The sequence below is a fragment of the Heterodontus francisci genome, chromosome 4 (assembly GCF_036365525.1).
Source record: "Heterodontus francisci isolate sHetFra1 chromosome 4, sHetFra1.hap1, whole genome shotgun sequence".
NCBI classification, from domain to species: domain Eukaryota; kingdom Metazoa; phylum Chordata; class Chondrichthyes; order Heterodontiformes; family Heterodontidae; genus Heterodontus; species Heterodontus francisci.
Genome location: NC_090374.1, coordinates 167,375,538 through 167,392,374, shown reverse-complemented (window position 1 = coordinate 167,392,374; position 16,837 = coordinate 167,375,538). Strand labels below are relative to the sequence as shown.

The window sequence follows — 16,837 nt, the reverse complement described above, 5'->3', positions numbered from 1 at the left end:
ACGTAACTGAGGGCATCAGTAGGCTTCAATATCTCCCTTCATTACATTTAAAATTGCATGCTAATTCAATAGAATGCATGTAACAAGGAACAGTGTAATTCTTCCAATTTGCAATTGTCTTAGGAGGTCACTTAGCCACTGCTCAAGATGCGGAACTCAGGGTGAAAGATATCACTGCAGATGGGAACGAAATCTTGGGGGCAGGCAGGCAGGGACGGCCAATGGTGAAGCTGCTTGGGAAGGCTGGGAGGGGAGCACAGGAATGGAACCTCGGGGGCAGGCGCCACCAGTTGCCACTGAGGCAATGCACCCTCGCAACAGGGTAAGTCATGGGAAGGGTTTAGGGAGCATCTCACAGGAAGAAAGAGTGTCCTTGAGCAAGGGAGATTGAAGCTTTCTCAATGAGGCCTGGAGGACAAGTCCTGCTGTGCCTGGCCCCAGATGTGTTTCCTGCTGTCTTCACCTGACAGAAAAGTCAAACACACAGGTCACTGGTTAAAATTGTGATCATGCCCAATGCCCTCTCAGATACTATCCAAATATTGAGAGAAGGACCCCAAAAGCTCCAGGCAGCCATTCTTGCCTTTGCTGAGATGAGCTGGTTTGATTGATGATGGTGGAAGTCATGCACAACGCTAGTTCGTAAATCTCCTGGTTGATTTTAAGTGCCCACCCGTTGGGTAGTTGGGTTAAGTTTGTCCCTGATTTTTTTTCTCATTGAGCTGTTTCTGGCATTACCAAATGTATCTGTCCCACTGAAGTTACATATATAACAGTGTTCTAAAGTCAGATTTGTCTCTGCTAGAAAATAACAAGACATTCGGCCTAGCATGTCCATGCTGGTATTTATGCTGCACACGAGCCTGCTCCCACCGATTTCAATCCAAATGTAACATATACTTCTATTCCTTTCTCCCTCGTGTTTATCTAGCTTCCCATTAAAATATGCTATTCACCTCGACAACTCCTTGTGGTAATGTGTTCCACATTCTCACCACTCTCTTGGTAAAGAAATTTCTCCTGAATTCCCTATTGGATTTATTAGTGCCTATCTTATATTTACGGCCCTAAGTTCTTAACTGCCCTGCAGGCAGAAACATTTTCTCTATGTGTACACTATTGAACCCTCTCACAATCTTAAAACAGTTTGTTAGGTCACCCTTCAGCCTTCTCTTTTCGAGAGAAAAGAGGCCCAGCCTGTCCAATCTTTCCTGATAGAGACAACCTCTCAGTTCTGATATCAACCTTGTGAATCTTTTTTGAATCTTCTGCAGTATTTCTATACCCTTTTCATACTATAGAGACCAGAACTGTTCACAGCACTCCAATGTGATCTAATTAAGGTTCTATACAAGTTTAGCTAACTCCTCTGTTTTTCAATTCTATCCCTCTAGAAATGAATCCCAATGCCTGCTTTACTTCTTGTGGTTTTGCCTGTGTTGCTGCTTTTAATGATTTGTGAATGTATCATTCATTTATTTTAAATTTGAAAAAAAGTTGTTTTCCCTTCTGCTGTAGCAAAGTCTAGCCTTTCATATGAGGCTTCGAACTGATTAACGTGTAGCTGCTGCTAGAGACAATTTCCTTGTTTCTTTGGCACTAGCCATTGACATTTCAGGGTTATTTAAAAGTTAAAGATGCGGGAAATTACAAATATCATCTAGCTTTGACCAGAGAGTAAAATAGTTTCCTTTAGAAACTGAAAAGGGATGATTCATGTGGTAGCTGACACAGTGTCAGCTTAACAGTAAGATCTGATGTTTATAGCTACTGACTACTTTCCACTTCTTAACATTGATTACATGTTTCTTCACATGCAGTGAAAAACTAAACAGATCAACATGTCTGAAAGTAGCAAAAAATGGGTGAACATTAGTTTGTGGTCTTCCAGAATTGGTTAAAAAAATACCAACCCTACCCCTCCCAAAAATATCATAAGATTTCTAATGATTCACAGAAAGTTAAAAGGATAAGCCATTCTGAGGCAATATAAACTTTAATTCTAAAGTATTCCATATAAAAGAATTCCAATTTTTCTGAATTCTTTTATTAGCTGTGCATTAACTAGATTTAAAAAGAAGAAAGCCCTCAGTGAGACTCCATTACGGTTATTCTTTGAGGAAGCATATCAGAGGGGTCAATGGATTTGTGGAATTCTACTGAGTACAGCAGTTATGTTTACAAGTTTTTCTGCCACAAGATGTACCTTTCATACCATTAAAATGTAGTAAATGATGAATTTTTAATTCATTAAAGCAAGTTATCTCTTTGCTGACTTTCGAAATCATCCGTAATACTGACAAGAGAGAAAACAGATCTAAACATCAAACTGTTATCAGCTAAATCTCACATCAAAATGCTTTCATTTTGAAATGTGAATAGTGACCTTTCACACGCCCCTTTACCTCCAGTATATCATTTAAACAGTGGCGAAGACATTGAAAATAAATCTTTTTGTGAGACAAGCTTTGCAAAAGAAAACTGCAGAATTCTGAACTGACTGTGAAGTGCTGAAAATCAGGAAGGAAAGTTCTTATCTATTAATCACAAATAGCTCAGCCATTCTCACTTGATGTTGCCTATTTATTGACGAAGGGAATAGTAGTTGTTTTGTGGCTTTGATTTTGATATTAATTATTAGGGGATTCTCCTTGGCTTTCTTCCCCTCCACACTGGAAATTCCGCAGTAACCTGCTAACACAAATGACTATGGAAATTACACTAGCAGAATGGGAAAACCCTGAGGGAAGTAACTTCCAGGTTCCTCAAAGGTGGGAATTTTAACTCTGTGGTGTGAAATTAGCCTAGTGAGCATCTGATTTAACCTCTGACTTCCCAGAGGGATGTTGAGCATCCCAGGTCCTCCCACCTGGCCTAAGATAAGTATCAGTATGGGGGGAAATAGGGTAACAGGGTTCCAGGGCTGTCAGTCGTTTGTGATCAAACTGTCTGGGCAGGCGAGACCTACACTTTCCTTGTTCACACTCCTGTTCTTCCTGACCCTCGAGGGAACCTATTACTAGTTGGGGTATTTCCTGCAAGTGCCTTTCTCTCTAGGTTAAGCTCACATTAAGGTCCTATTGACACATTTGTATTCGTGTATGAGGCTCCCATCAGACTTGGGTGGGTGCTTCATATGGCTGAAAAGTCAGGCATTTTAAAATTGGGATGCAGTGGGGATGGACCACATGTTTCACCCATGCCATTCACACTGCACACCGACCCGATTTCTGTCAGGTGGTGAAGTGTACAGTCTATGTGGCCTCACCAACAATGAGCATTTCAGCAAACACAAAACTGTTAAATATGTCGATCATATTTATTTTATAAATTAGAGTTCCAATCTCTCTCTCACCTTCTACATCCTTAAGGGCAATGTCAGCGTGTCACACAAGTGGTACCATCACTGATTAATTGAAACTAAGCTGGGCGGCTGATCCAATCGCATTAGTTTCCCATTGGATGTGTTAGGTTAAAATGAAACCCAATAACACCCCCATGACCCTGTTGAAAGGCCAGTATTTCAAGTAACTAGATAGCTTTGTTGAGTTCAGCATCATCATTATTTGAAGATTATTCAATAGACCTTTTTAATCCACTGAAGTTTTATTCCAAGGGAAGTTAAAGCATGACAATAATGCAATTATTCATGTTAAATGATGAAATTGAAATTTAACAAATGGTGGGGAAGACTTCCTGGATTGACAGTGTGTTAACTCAGACAATGAGTGTTCACAGGCATTGAGGATATTACAGCCAAGCTCAATACTCTCCTGGCCTGACATCCAATAATAGGAAATTACAGCAGTTTACTTTGACTATTCTATGTTTATTCCAGCCAATAAACCTGTGAAGTACATGCATTTCACAATTGGAAGGTGGTTCTAATCTGTTAATCAATTTGACAAAGTTAATCAAATCTGACTAAGACTTACTGTTGCCTGCAGAATTTGGACCCAATGAGAATTATTTTAATAAACAGTTGATTGGAGAGATTAGGAACAATCAGAAAGGAGCAGTAAAAATACTAATAAATTTATCGAGGCAGTCAGTGTTTGTTCTCACAAAATTTGTGAGACAGGATAACAAGTTTAGACCCAAATGTATTGGGTTAGGTGCAATCTACTGATATAATGTGGTAGATTGCCTGTGTGTTAATCCATTGGGGTTGAAGACACACTCCTTACAGAACAGGCTTGGTTGTCATCCATTGAAATGAATGTAATTAAAATTAGACAGGTTCTATAAAGGAAATAGGGTCTGCCCGACCAGATTAGCCCCAGGGGTGAAGACCCCATTGTATTGTTAGATTTTATATTGTTTTCAAAGCCATGGCCAACAAAAACAACAAGTGGCAGAAGACTATGGAAAAGTTGATTTTGGAGCTTAGCAAATAACATCAGGAAAAGTAATGGGAAACTATTTTAAAATAGAACAAGGGAAGAAAAAGGGAATGTATTTTAGCCACTATACAGTGTTACGAAAGGTTTTATTTTTGTACTAAAATCTTAGACTTCTGTGTGTTTTAAAAACGGTGAAAAGGATTTTCAGTGGATTTCGACATATGCAAATAGTTGGAATTTTTGGATGTTGAGATTATATGCAATAATAAGAAAAACAAGTGGTTTCAAGTAGGCCAGCCAGGAGTTTGACCTCCCCAAAGCAATACTTTGAATTACAGTGGAGATGCTCTGTCTAATCACATGATGGCTTAGGAAGGTTTTTGCTTTCACCTGGGACTTTTAAAAACCAGTGAGTTGGCCAAAGAGCAGGCATTTGAAACTTAGACCTGAAGGTCCCTGACCTGAAACGTTAACTCTGTTTCTCTCTCCACAGATGTTGCCAGACCTGCTGAGTATTTCCAGCACCTTTTGTTTTTATTGCAGATTTCCAGCATCTGCAGTATTTTGCTGTAAACCAAAATCCTTTTTCCCTGTTAACCATTTTTTTGAATATATATGTGTGTGCATGAGGGCTAAGGAAATAAGGAGTTTTTCATATGTATAGATTAATCTCATTAGTAGTTAAGACTTATTATTTATTTTCTAATAGATAGTTAATGTTGTTGTTGTTTAAAGAAACCTGGTTTGGTGTGCTCTATTCTGGGGGACAAATAGAGTGTCTAATTTATCTATTCTTCAGTAGGTGGGAAAAAGTTATTGATATGGACGGATGCAAATGCTTCAACCTTTTCTTTTGCACTGATGTGCTGGGTTCCCCCATCATTGAGGATGGGGATATTTGTGGAGCCTCCTCCTCCACCTGTTTGTTGTTTAATTGTCCACTACCATTTATGACTGGATGTGGCAGGACTGCAGAGATTGGATCTGATCTGTTGGTTGTGGGATCAGCTTAGCTCTGTCTATTGCATGCTGCTTCTGCTGTTTGGCGTGCATGCAGTCCTGTGTTGTCGCTTCACCAGGTTGACACTTCATTTTTAGATATGCCTGGTGCTGCTCCTGACATGCCCTCCTGCACTCTTTATTGAACCAGGGTTGGTCCCCCAGCTTGATAGTAATGGTAGAGTGGGGGATATGGCGGGCCATGAGGTTACAGATTGTGGTTGAATACAATTCTGCTGCCTCATGGCCGCCCACTTTTGAGTTGCTATATCTGTTTGAAATCTATCCCATTTAGCACAGTGGCAGTGCCACACAACACATTGGTGGGTATCATCAATGTGGAGACGGGACTTCGTCTCCCCAAGGACTATATGGTGGTCACTCAGACCCTTACTGTCATGGGCAGATGTATTTGTGACAGGTAAATTTGGGAGGATGAGGTCAAGTAGGTTTTTTCCTCTTGTTGGTTCCCTCACCACCTGACGCAGACCCAGTCTAGCAGCTATGTCCTTTAGGAGTCAGCCAGCTCAGTCAGCACTGGTACTACCGAGCCACACTTGGTGATGGACATTGAAGTACCCCACCCAGATATGTTCTGTGTCCTTGCCATCCTCAGTGCTTCTTCCAAGTGGTGTTTAACATGTGGAAGCACTCATTCATCAGCCAATGGGGGGTGGAAGGTGGTAATTAGCAGGAGGTTTCCTTGTCCGTGTTTGACATGATGCCAAGATGCCATGGGGTCCAGAGTCAATATTGAGGACTCCCAACTCCATAGCACTGTGGCACCACCTCTGGTGGGATGGAACACACCCAGGGGTGGTGGTGTCTGGGACATTTTAAGGTATGGTTCCATGAGTAAGACTATGTCAGGCTGTTGCCTGACTAGTCTGTGGGACAGCTCTCCCAATTTTGGTACAAGCCTCCAGATGTTAGTAGGGGGTCAACGGGGCTGGGTGTGCCATTGTCGGGACCTTGGTCGATGCCAGGTGGTCCATCCGGTTTCATTCCTTTTAGACTTTTTTCTAGTGGTACAACTGAGTGGCTTGCTAGCGTTTAAGAGTCAACCACATTGCTGTGGATCTGGAGTCACATGTAGGCTAGACCAGGTAAGGACGGCAGCGGGCATTAGTGAATCAGATGGGTTTTTACAACAATCGACAATGGTTTCATGGTCATCATTACTAAAACTAGCTTTTTTTAAAATTCCATATTTATTAATTGAATTTAAATTCCACCAGTTGCCATGGTAGGATTTAAACCTGTGACCCCACAGCATTAGCCTAGACCTCTGGATTTCTAGTCCAGTAACATTACCACGATGCCACACCCTGCTCGATGAAAATGAGAAATTTGCCAGGCTATGGGGAAGGAGCGGGGGAATGTGACTGATTGAACAGCATAACTAAAGACCAACTAAAGATGATAGCCTCCTGTGTTGTATGATTTTATGAAACGCTAGTCACTAATATGGTGAAACAATCTGTGTGACGTAGACTAATTATGTAAGCATCTACATAATTTAATAATGAATGTGTCATGCAGAAACTAGAAAAATGTAATATACACACGACTTCTGGGGCAGATAGGATATAGGTTAGTGCTCTCAAAGAATTAACAGAGGAAATAGATTGCTATTTTTGAAGAACTCTATAAATATTGATGTAGTGTTTGAGTAATGGAGCATGGCAAATATTCCAGTATTTATAAAAGGACCAAGGCAAAACCCTGGCAATTACAGGCTGGTTAACATACATAGTGAGTAGAGGTAGTGTTGGGAGCAATGAGAAGTACTAGATCAGGTTTTAAAAGCCTACTGAATTCTTTGAGAAGGTAACTGAGCAAATGAAGGATGATAATCCAGTACAGGCAGTTTACTTGGATTTTCAAAAGGTCTTGCACAAAGATAGTAAGAGAAGCTTAAACAGCATGAAACTGATGCTAAATGTATTGAATTGAAATCTGGTTTAAACAGAGAAGACAAAAGCTATCGACAAGTGTAAAATGCTGTGCCTGGGAAAAAAGCAACCCATGATGATCCAACAGGAATCTATACCATAACCCCTGCCTTTCACAATATTTATGAATAGCAAAATAGAAACAGGAGGGTGCCATTCAGTATTGGCTAGGACACTGGGGATAACTCCCCTGCTCTTCCTCGAAATTATGCCATGGCATTTTTTTATGTTCACCTGAGAGGGAAGATAGGGCCTCGTTTAAAGTCTCATCCAAAAGATGGCATCTCCAACAGTACAGCACTCCCTCAGAACTGCACTGGAGCGTCAGCCTTGACTTTTGTGCTCAAATCCTATTCTATTCCTATTCTGGATCTACAACCTTCTGACTCAGAAACACAAATGCTGCCCACTGAGCCACAGCTGAACCAGTGCTTTGGATGTTGCTGTGCCAATGAAAAGGTGCTATATAATCCATGTTCTCTTTTCCTTTCTCACACCAGGCAAAATTACACAGCAGTCGATGACAGTTTTACAATTAAATATTTCGCAAATAGAAACATGACAGCGACTTTTTCAGGACATTCAAATGGACAGTTGCTGCTGTTGGGGCCATAACCCTTGGCAGATTTCACGGTAGCAAGATAGGCTTTTGTAAACTTTCCTCACTCTTCAGTAAAGGTCATACTGTAACAAACATACATTCTGGGGAAAAGCCTATTGTAAATTAAGATGTTAGTAATAAATAAAAGATTACACAATAGAATAGAAAGGATCAGCTGTTTTTACATAATAACAAATATACCAATGTACTTCAGTCATTGAGCTTATTGTGAGTGATTTTGTAGTTCATATTGATGAAAACATGAGCTGTGTACATATTTTCTCAGGCCAGAACTCCTGATTGCTTATTTTCCACTTGCAGAATTAAAATTCTTCCAGATCAGGCTTTGCAAATCCTTGTGCCTAATGAATCTGATGTGGGAGTCTACACTTGCACCGCTACGAGTCCTATTGGTTTGGATTCCTTGTCCTCCAAAGTTGCTGTAACAGGTTTGCTACAATTATAATCAGTCATATTGTTCCTTCCCAAAAAGATGAATTTGTCTTAGTTTCCTGAAATGACTGACAGCTTTACTGGTTTATTCAGTGACAATTTATCACTTTCTAATAGGGGTATAAAAGCTCATTAGCAAGAATTTCAGTTGTCAGGTCAATCGAACCAGAAAGGCAGCTGTAAATAAAGCATTAAACTACCACTCATGGAATCCTAGGAACTACAACTGTTGACATAAATAATGCTACTTGCACTAAATTCCATTTTTTTGTTTGGAAAATGTAGTTCATTAATCGAAGTTTCCTGGATATTTAGCAACTATATACTGTACCATCTGTTTTATTTTGCTTAGGGAAGCCAGTAATTAGAGTGTCCAAACATGATTTGGTGAACATTAATTCAACATCTGTCAGTGTGGACGTGGGAAGTGTTGTGAAAGCAAGGTTGAGAGCCAATATCACAATCATGTGCCAAGTCAATGGTAAGACAGCTTTTAAATTAATACACATTGTTACAAATGACAATTAAACAATTATCTAAAAATGTTTTATGCATTTAAAGTTTTAAGAGTAAAACTTTCTCATGAATTGTACATTACAAGAAAGTATCCCAATGTATCCTAGGAATCTATTCACAGCCCTCTGGCTGAACTGTATTTCCACCAAACACTAAATTGATCATGGTTTGCTGCTTAATAAAATATTCCTTCTGGAAGGTGGTTAAAATGTATTATAAAAATGAGCAAACTTGTTCGTCCTGAAATTCTGAGATATTTAGAGGGGAAAATTGTTGCAGTTCTGAAATTTACACCAGAGTGGCACCTGGCTTAAGTTAAGCTTGAAGAACAGTGGATAAGTTACCAACACGAGTTTCAAATCAGGAAGTGGTTGAGTTCACAGGCTTTGAATGTCTATGAACTTTGTCTAAACGATCAGCTTTTACTGAAGACATTAGAAAGAATTTTGTGAGCTGCCTTTGAGCAGTTTCAAGCGGGAAATCTTTTTCTTCCTGTCCTTCGGTAAAGGAGCCCTTGCCATGGTGCTCGCTACAGGCGTTCCCATATATGCCCAATAATGCAGGAAGAGCAGGAGCAAGAGGACGAATAACAGAGGTACGTAGGCTCAGGCTCCATCAAAGGAGAAGATCATCTAGGAAGTATCTTTTACCAGAGTCTACAGATCATGCTGCATCCTCCATTATACCTCAGAAAAGATCAGTTTTAGTGACACTGGCTCAGTAAGGAGGCACAAATGGAACACTGACTCCTGTTGTTCCAAATTGACCACCAAACCTTCTCTCAAATACAAAAACAGAGAGCAGTCTTACTTCAGAACATTGACCTTGGTCTCCTCTACATTGGGGAGACAAAACATAGACTGGGTGACAACTTTGCAGAACACTTCCATTAAGTCTGTAAGTGTGACCCTGAGCTTCCAGTCACCTGTTATTTTAATTCTCCGGTTCTCCGGTTCATCTCCCTCTGACCTCTCTGTCCTTGGCCTTCTAAACTGTTCCAATGAAGCTCAACAGAAACTCGAGGAACAACATCTCATCTTTTGATTAGGCATTTTACAGCCTTCCAGCCTCAACATCAGGTTCAAAAATTTCAGATCATAACCTGTGCCCCCATTTTTTCCAGAGGGCAGTTATTGGTGATCATTCTACTTTTCCCATTTACAGCTCCTTTAGACCCATTTTCTGTTTCTTTACTTGTACCATGCCACTCCCTTTGGCCCTGAACAATCATCCCTTTTGTCATTTAATAGACAGATTGCACAGCAACATTCTGGACAAAGGTTCTGTAGATAGTTTGCTCTTATATTGTATATACTATATTGTATATACATGTCTAATCTTTGCCAGTTCTGATGAAAGGTCACAGACCTGAAACATTAACTCTGCTTCTCTCTCCACAGATGCTACTTGACCTGCTGAGTATTTCCAGCATTTTCTGTTTTTGTTTGTTTACCTGTGGTTTGACTTCCTCAATCTTTTTGATTAGATGCAAGTCTAAGCAAGCTTTTCGACTTGGCAAGGAAAATTATTGGTTTTGCAAGATGTACACGGTCTCCCTCTATATTGGAGAGTTGCTTGAAGCTCACCCTTCACTTCAGTTGAGTCCCACCTGGACCATTCAGCGGTGTATCTGCCAGTTGTATGCAATGTCTCATCAACCATGGCTCTTGGTCTGACAGAACTGTGACACTAGCACCTGTGTCTAGTTTAAAATTCATTAGGTGTCCATTTACATAGATATCTGCCATCCAAAATCCTTGATTTGGGTCATTCAGTTCTCCTAAGAAATCTCCTGGTTCCTCTTCTTCATTAGTTGATGCACTTCATTCACTGCTCTCTGTGTGAAGTTGTTCTGCTTTACAACTTTGCGTGAAGAGGTCTTGCTCTGGCACATTTTTCCATAATGCCCAGTCTTTTTACACTTGAAGCACTCTGTTTTACTAGCAGGACACTGCTCCTGTCTGCAGTTCTTCCTGGCTCCACAGTGCTGGAATGTGTGTGTCTTCTTCTCAATAGATTCCTCTCTGTCTTTGGCTTCAAGAACATACGAACTAGGAGCAGGAGTAGGTTACTCGGCCGTTCAGGCCTGCTCCGCCATTCAATAAATTCATGGCTGAACTGATCACTCCACATTTTCACTTAGCCCCGATAACCTTCCACCCCCTTGCTTATCAAGAATCTATCTAACTCTGCCTTAAAAATATTCAAAGACCCTGCTTCCACCGCCTTTTGAGGAAGAGAATTCCAAAGACTCACGACCCTCAGAGAAAAAAATTCTCCTAATTTCTGTCTGTACAGTCATTGAATTTCTTCTCATTCAAGGCTTCTCTTTAGCCTGCAGAATGGCTGTTTTGTCTTCGACGTCCGCTTGTTGTACGATCTGAATTGCCTTTTAGAGTGTAAAGTCATCTTTGGACTACTAGAGATTTGACAGAGATTCATCAGCTATGCTGACAATTATTTGGTCCCTTATCATTTCTACCTTTAATTCTGCATATTCACATCCCTCTGTCAATCTTTTTATAAAGGACTCTACGGATTCGCCTCTTCTCTGGACTCACTTATAAAACTTTGCTCTCTCCAGAATTTTATTACTGTGTAGCTTAAAATATTTGTCAAAGGCTTGAAGTACATCTTCAAATTTATCAGAAGCCTCATTTATCCCTTGCCTCACAATCACATCATCTGCATTGACCCCATAGACATAGACCCTATTACAGATTGGTATGGAGTTGGGAAGCAATCCTAAATCGTAGGAATCTTTTCCTCCATAAGGCCCAATTTTGAACCTGATTGTGAAAGCTTTCAGGCATTCGCAATTTTGAGTCCATTCTGTTTCTTATGCTTTGTTAGACTTTGTAGGGTGTTCTCCTTTCTTTGGCTTCAATGGAGGTGATGATGCTCTTTCTGGGGTTTCCCCAGAACGGCTATAAACTGAGAGGGGAATATGCAGCGAGACCTGGGTGTTCTCGTACACCAGTCGCAGAAGGTAAGCATGCAGATGCAACAAGCGGTCAAAAAGGCCTTCATAGCGAGAGGATTCGAGTACAGGAGCAGGGATGTCTTGCTGCAATTATACAGGGCCACACCTGGAATATTGTGTGCAGTTTTGGTCTCCTTATCTGAGGAAGAATGATCTTGCTATAGAGGGAGTGCAGCGAAGGTTTACCAGACTGGTTCCTGGGATGGCGGGACTGACGTATGAGGAGAGATTGAGTCGGTTAGGATTATATTCGCTGGAGTTCAGAAGAGTGAGGGGGGATCTCATAGCAACTTATAAAATTTCTCACAGGACTTGACAGGGTAGATGCAGAAAGGATGTTCCCGATGTTGGGGGAGTCCAGAACCAGGGGTCATAGTCTAAGGATATGGGGTAAACCTTTCAGAACTGAGATGAGGAGAAATTTCTTCACCCAGAGAGTGGTGAGCCTGTGGAATTGGGTACCACAGAAAGCAGTTGAGGCCAAAATATTGTATGTTTTCAAGAAGGAGTTAGATATAGCTCTTGGGTCTAAAGGGCTCAAAGGGTATGGGGCGAAAGCGGGAACAGGTTACTGAGTTGGATGATCAGCCATGATCATAATGAATGGCGGAGCAGGCTCAAAGGGCTGAATGGCCTACTCCTGCTGCTATTTTCTATGTTTCTATGTTTCCTGCGCTTTCCGACCATTCCGCACTTCCTCTCCACGATCTGACTGAGTAATGGCTGCCAACTCCGCCTGACTCCCGAATCGCCTTTTCACCCAATCACCTCTCTCTCCATGCTTTTCAATCCAGTGTGCCATTAGCCAAGAATGGCCCCTTTGAAATTCTCTCACCCAGTCTTGGATTGTTGCCCAGCGCTGAGACTTGGAACCCAATTGCTGGACCTGGATGTTTCATTGCAGACCACCACGCTTCTGTGGTGCAGTCTGAATAGCTGGACAGATGACTCACCGACTGTCCATGTCTTCTTCGGCTGCGGAGCAGCACTGGAGCTCACAGCAGTCCCCCAACAAGATATGCTGTTTTCCTGGAGCTACTGCATGAGATAAGGTAATCTTCAAAACTTACAGGTCGTGTTAACCAATGCCATCATGTTGCATGTTGTTGTAGTTGTAGCGTAGCTAAGGCGTTGTAGCTAAAGTCTAGGAATCTGTAGTAGGTCAACTAATAACTTTTCATTATAGATACACATTACTATTTGCACTCTCCTTAAGTCTCCTTAGCTAACATCTTTCGTGCTCTCTTCTTCCCCAAGCCTATAACCAAGTGACTGTTACATCATCACACTTACAGTGGGACGGGGTTGCTCTTACTGTTTCCAGCATTAACCCTTACATGTCCTTATACTACATTAAAGTTTTATGAGGTGTATAATATAGTTTTCCATCAAATATTTAAATATAGGAAACATTTTATCATTTCTACAAATACTCTGCTGCCCTCTGGTGGAGCTATAAATAAGTCTATAAATGGAAACGGGAATTAAAATTTAACTGTAGCGCAAAATTCCATTTTAAACATATTCATTTGTTAATCATTTGCAAAATATCCCATGGCGTATGACTTTAGAATCCAGATTGTGCTTTTGAAAGTTGTTGTTTTAAGGATTAATCTTTTATTTTTGATGTGAACCTACACTACATGGACCTCAGAGGTTCAAGAAGGTGTCTCACCACCACCTTATCAAGGGAAATTAGGGGTGGGCAATAAATGCTGCTTTGCCAGCGATGGCCACATCCCATGAACGAATAAAAAAAAGGTTTTGAAATTTTCAAGCAGAGTGCATCAGGAAGAAATGTCTCTGGATAAACACAGTACAGGAAGCCAGAATAATGTACAAATCGAGTACCTAAATCTTATTTCAATAATTTGTGTGGTATGTAGAATTATAGACATTTACAGCAAGAAGGAGGCCATTCAGCCCATTGTTCCTGCTGGCTCTTTGCTAAAGCAAACCAATAAAAAACCATTGCCGCACTTTCTGAATCACATTGACGTGTTCTGTTGCAGTGCTCCTTTGGGCTGGTGGATGGCACTTAAAATCGAAACTAACTTCTTCTAAGCGCTTTTCTTGTGGAAGGAGCTGACTGCAGGGTTTGACAGTCTGTTGGAATACCAATGATCCTACCCTGCTTTGGGCCTTGTATCGTGAGGGTCCTCCATTATGTGATCAGCCACATTGGATCCGTGGTGCCTGACACATGTTGCTTGCTCTCAGCTCCCTGCCGAGGCTCCATATACTCTGCGTGAGGTGGCCCATGAATGGTGTCCTTCCTCTCTCTGCCTTATTTAATGTTAAGCAGAAAATTGGGTCTCAAGAAACTCAGCTTCATAGATATCTGCAAGCATTAATTCATTATACTTTACAACTAGATGTTACTGATGTGCAGTGTTGCTGCTGTAAATTCATGTCATGTGCCTGCTCCATTTACTAATTCCTCAGGCTCATAGTTGGTGCAGCTTAACCACTTTTATCACGCCTATTTCTGTAAATACATCGGATATAAACCTTTCTATTCCAGCTGGATGAACGGAATTTGATGGTGTTAGAATCTTCTACAAAGTAATTCCATGGTTGGTTTTATTGCCATTGCAACAAGGAAAGCAAATATTTTTGAAATGTGAAACTAAATGTTACGGGATTCCATTTTTTCTGTGCTATCAACTGAGTCTATGTGCATAGATTATAGATGCTTCAGTTCAGGTTGCAGTGTGTTATACCTTAGTTGCCTAGTAAATGTTATGACCAAGGTGGGACGAGTCCACTGTTTATTCTAGTTCCACTTCTCCGCGGTCACAACATATATTTAAATTTTTTTCCACTTACTGATACGATCAATCATAGATTCTATTTTTATCCCAGAATAAAACACACCAACCAAGTTTGGTTAATAAATAACAAAATTATCAGATTATAAAACGAGTCTTAACCAGTAAAGAAGTAAAGCATAAACAGAGATTGAAATATTAAAGTTCCCTTTTTACCGTAGCCCTCACACTCACACACACATACACATATACTGGTCAACCAGAAAAATAAAGGGATTTTTGTTTTTAGAGCTCTATTACAAACAAAAGAAACACTTGGGTTGAATACCTGCTCATTCTTGAAGAAACAGCACATGAGATATGTTGTGTTCCAAAACTGGCATACAGTCTGGCGTCCGAGTACATGTAGACGGATCACTGGGATCCTTTGGAACAGTTCTTTTCAGGCGGCATTGAGAATTATTTAGCAGGCTTTTCTTCAAAGACAGGAGACAAGATGAGTTGGCACAGTGAACTTCTCAGGGTCTTTTAGAAAGATGCTGGAAAGCTGAGCTGGGTTGTGGTGTTCTCTTCTCTCTTTGGAAGTTCTCTTCTCTCCTTGGAAGTTCTGTTCTCTGCCCTTTTATATACAGTTCAACCCTGCCTCAAAACAATTCAAAAGTGAAACTGACAACAGGAGATCAACCTTTTGACCTCCATCAAACTTGACCTGTCACTTCTTTGTGAACTACTTCTCCAGGTGTCCAAAGTTCTGTTATTTATTGAGATGGAGGTCAGGTTGTTTCCTGGAAAGGCTTGCTGTTGTTGTTGCTGAAAGTCAAGAAGTTTCCCAGAAAGGCTTGTTTTCCTCACAAGACCTCTCAGTGCCCCTTTAAAAGGACATTTTCAGGGCTTGTTTTTCCAAAGACAAGTGGCCTTTACATGACCCCCTTTGAAAACTCCAAAGTTTAATATTTCTTCAATCTTTCAAAACTGAATCCTCAAAAAATATATTACCTGTGAGCAGAGCGGAGCGGCGGCTGGCAGACCTGCATGGAACCTGATCCGGAGCGGCGGCTGTAAATAAAGAGCGGGGCTCGAGGCCCTCTTTCGTTTACCTGGGAGCAGAGCGGAGCGGCGGCTGGCGGACCTGCGTGGAACCTGATCCGGAGCGGCGGCACACTCCCTGTGTCTCTCAGCGCGCGCTGAGACTTACAGTGATATCATGGGAATTCTGCAAGGTGATTGGTTAGGTAAGTAACAGCTGTTAGTGCATTTAAATTGCTTAAAAAAGGGGAAAGATTTTTTTTTTAAAACCTCAAGTGATAAGGTGAGTAGTACTAATTAAATTAGAGTAATTTATTAAGGACTTTAGATTGTACTGTGTAGTGTTTGGAGTAGAACAAGACCCCTAATGTAATTATATTTTTTAAAGGAAGTAACTAAATCAATTTAAAAGTAAGTCATGGCAGGAGAGCTCAGCCCCATGGTATGCTCCTCCTGCACTATGTGGGAAATCAGGGATGCTTCCAGTGTCCCTGACAACCATGTGTACAGGAAGTGTATCCATCTGCAGCTAATGACTACCCGCATTACAGAGCTAGAGCTACAGGTGGATTCACTGTGGAGCATCCGTGATGCTGAGGAAGTCGTGGATAGCACGTTTAGAGAGGCGGTCACACCACAGGTAATGGCTGCACAGGCAGAAAAGGGATGGGGTGACTACCAGGCGGTGTAGTAGGCGTAGGCAGGTGGTATAGGAGTTCCCTGTGCCCATCCCCCTCTCAAACAGATATACCGCTTTGATACTGTTGGGGGGGATGACCTCACAGGGGAAAGCAGCAACAGCCAGATCCGTGGCACCAAGGATGGCTCTGCTGCACAGCAGGAGGGAAAAAGGAGTGGAAGAGCTATAGTGATAGGGGATTCTATCGTAAGGGGTACAGATAGGCGTTTCTGTGGCCGCAAACGTGACTCCAGGATGGTATGTTGCCTCCCTGGTGCTAGGGTCAAGGGTGTCACGGAGCGGCTGCAGGACATTCTGAAGGGGGAGGGTGAGCAGCCAAAGGTCGTGGTACACATTGGTACCAACGACATAGGTAGAATAAGGGATGAGGTCCTGCAACAAGAATTTAGGGAGCTAGGTAGCAGATTAAAAAGCAGGACCTCTAAGGTTGTAATCTCTGGATTACTCCTGGTGCCACGTGCTAGTGAGTTTAGAAATAGGAGGACAGAGC

The 16,837-nt window shown here is 41.4% G+C and overlaps 1 protein-coding gene across 1 annotated transcript in view; it reads left to right on the top strand.

Moving 5' to 3' along the window:
* LOC137368744 (ADAMTS-like protein 1) overlaps positions 1 to 16,837 on the top strand; it is an 852,599-nt gene that overhangs the window by 784,492 nt on the left and 51,270 nt on the right. Inside the window, exons 21-22 of the mRNA XM_068028933.1 lie at positions 8,220 to 8,347; positions 8,704 to 8,832. Of these exons, the coding sequence (XP_067885034.1) occupies positions 8,220 to 8,347; positions 8,704 to 8,832 (257 nt within the window). The remainder of the gene's footprint in view (positions 1 to 8,219; positions 8,348 to 8,703; positions 8,833 to 16,837) is intronic.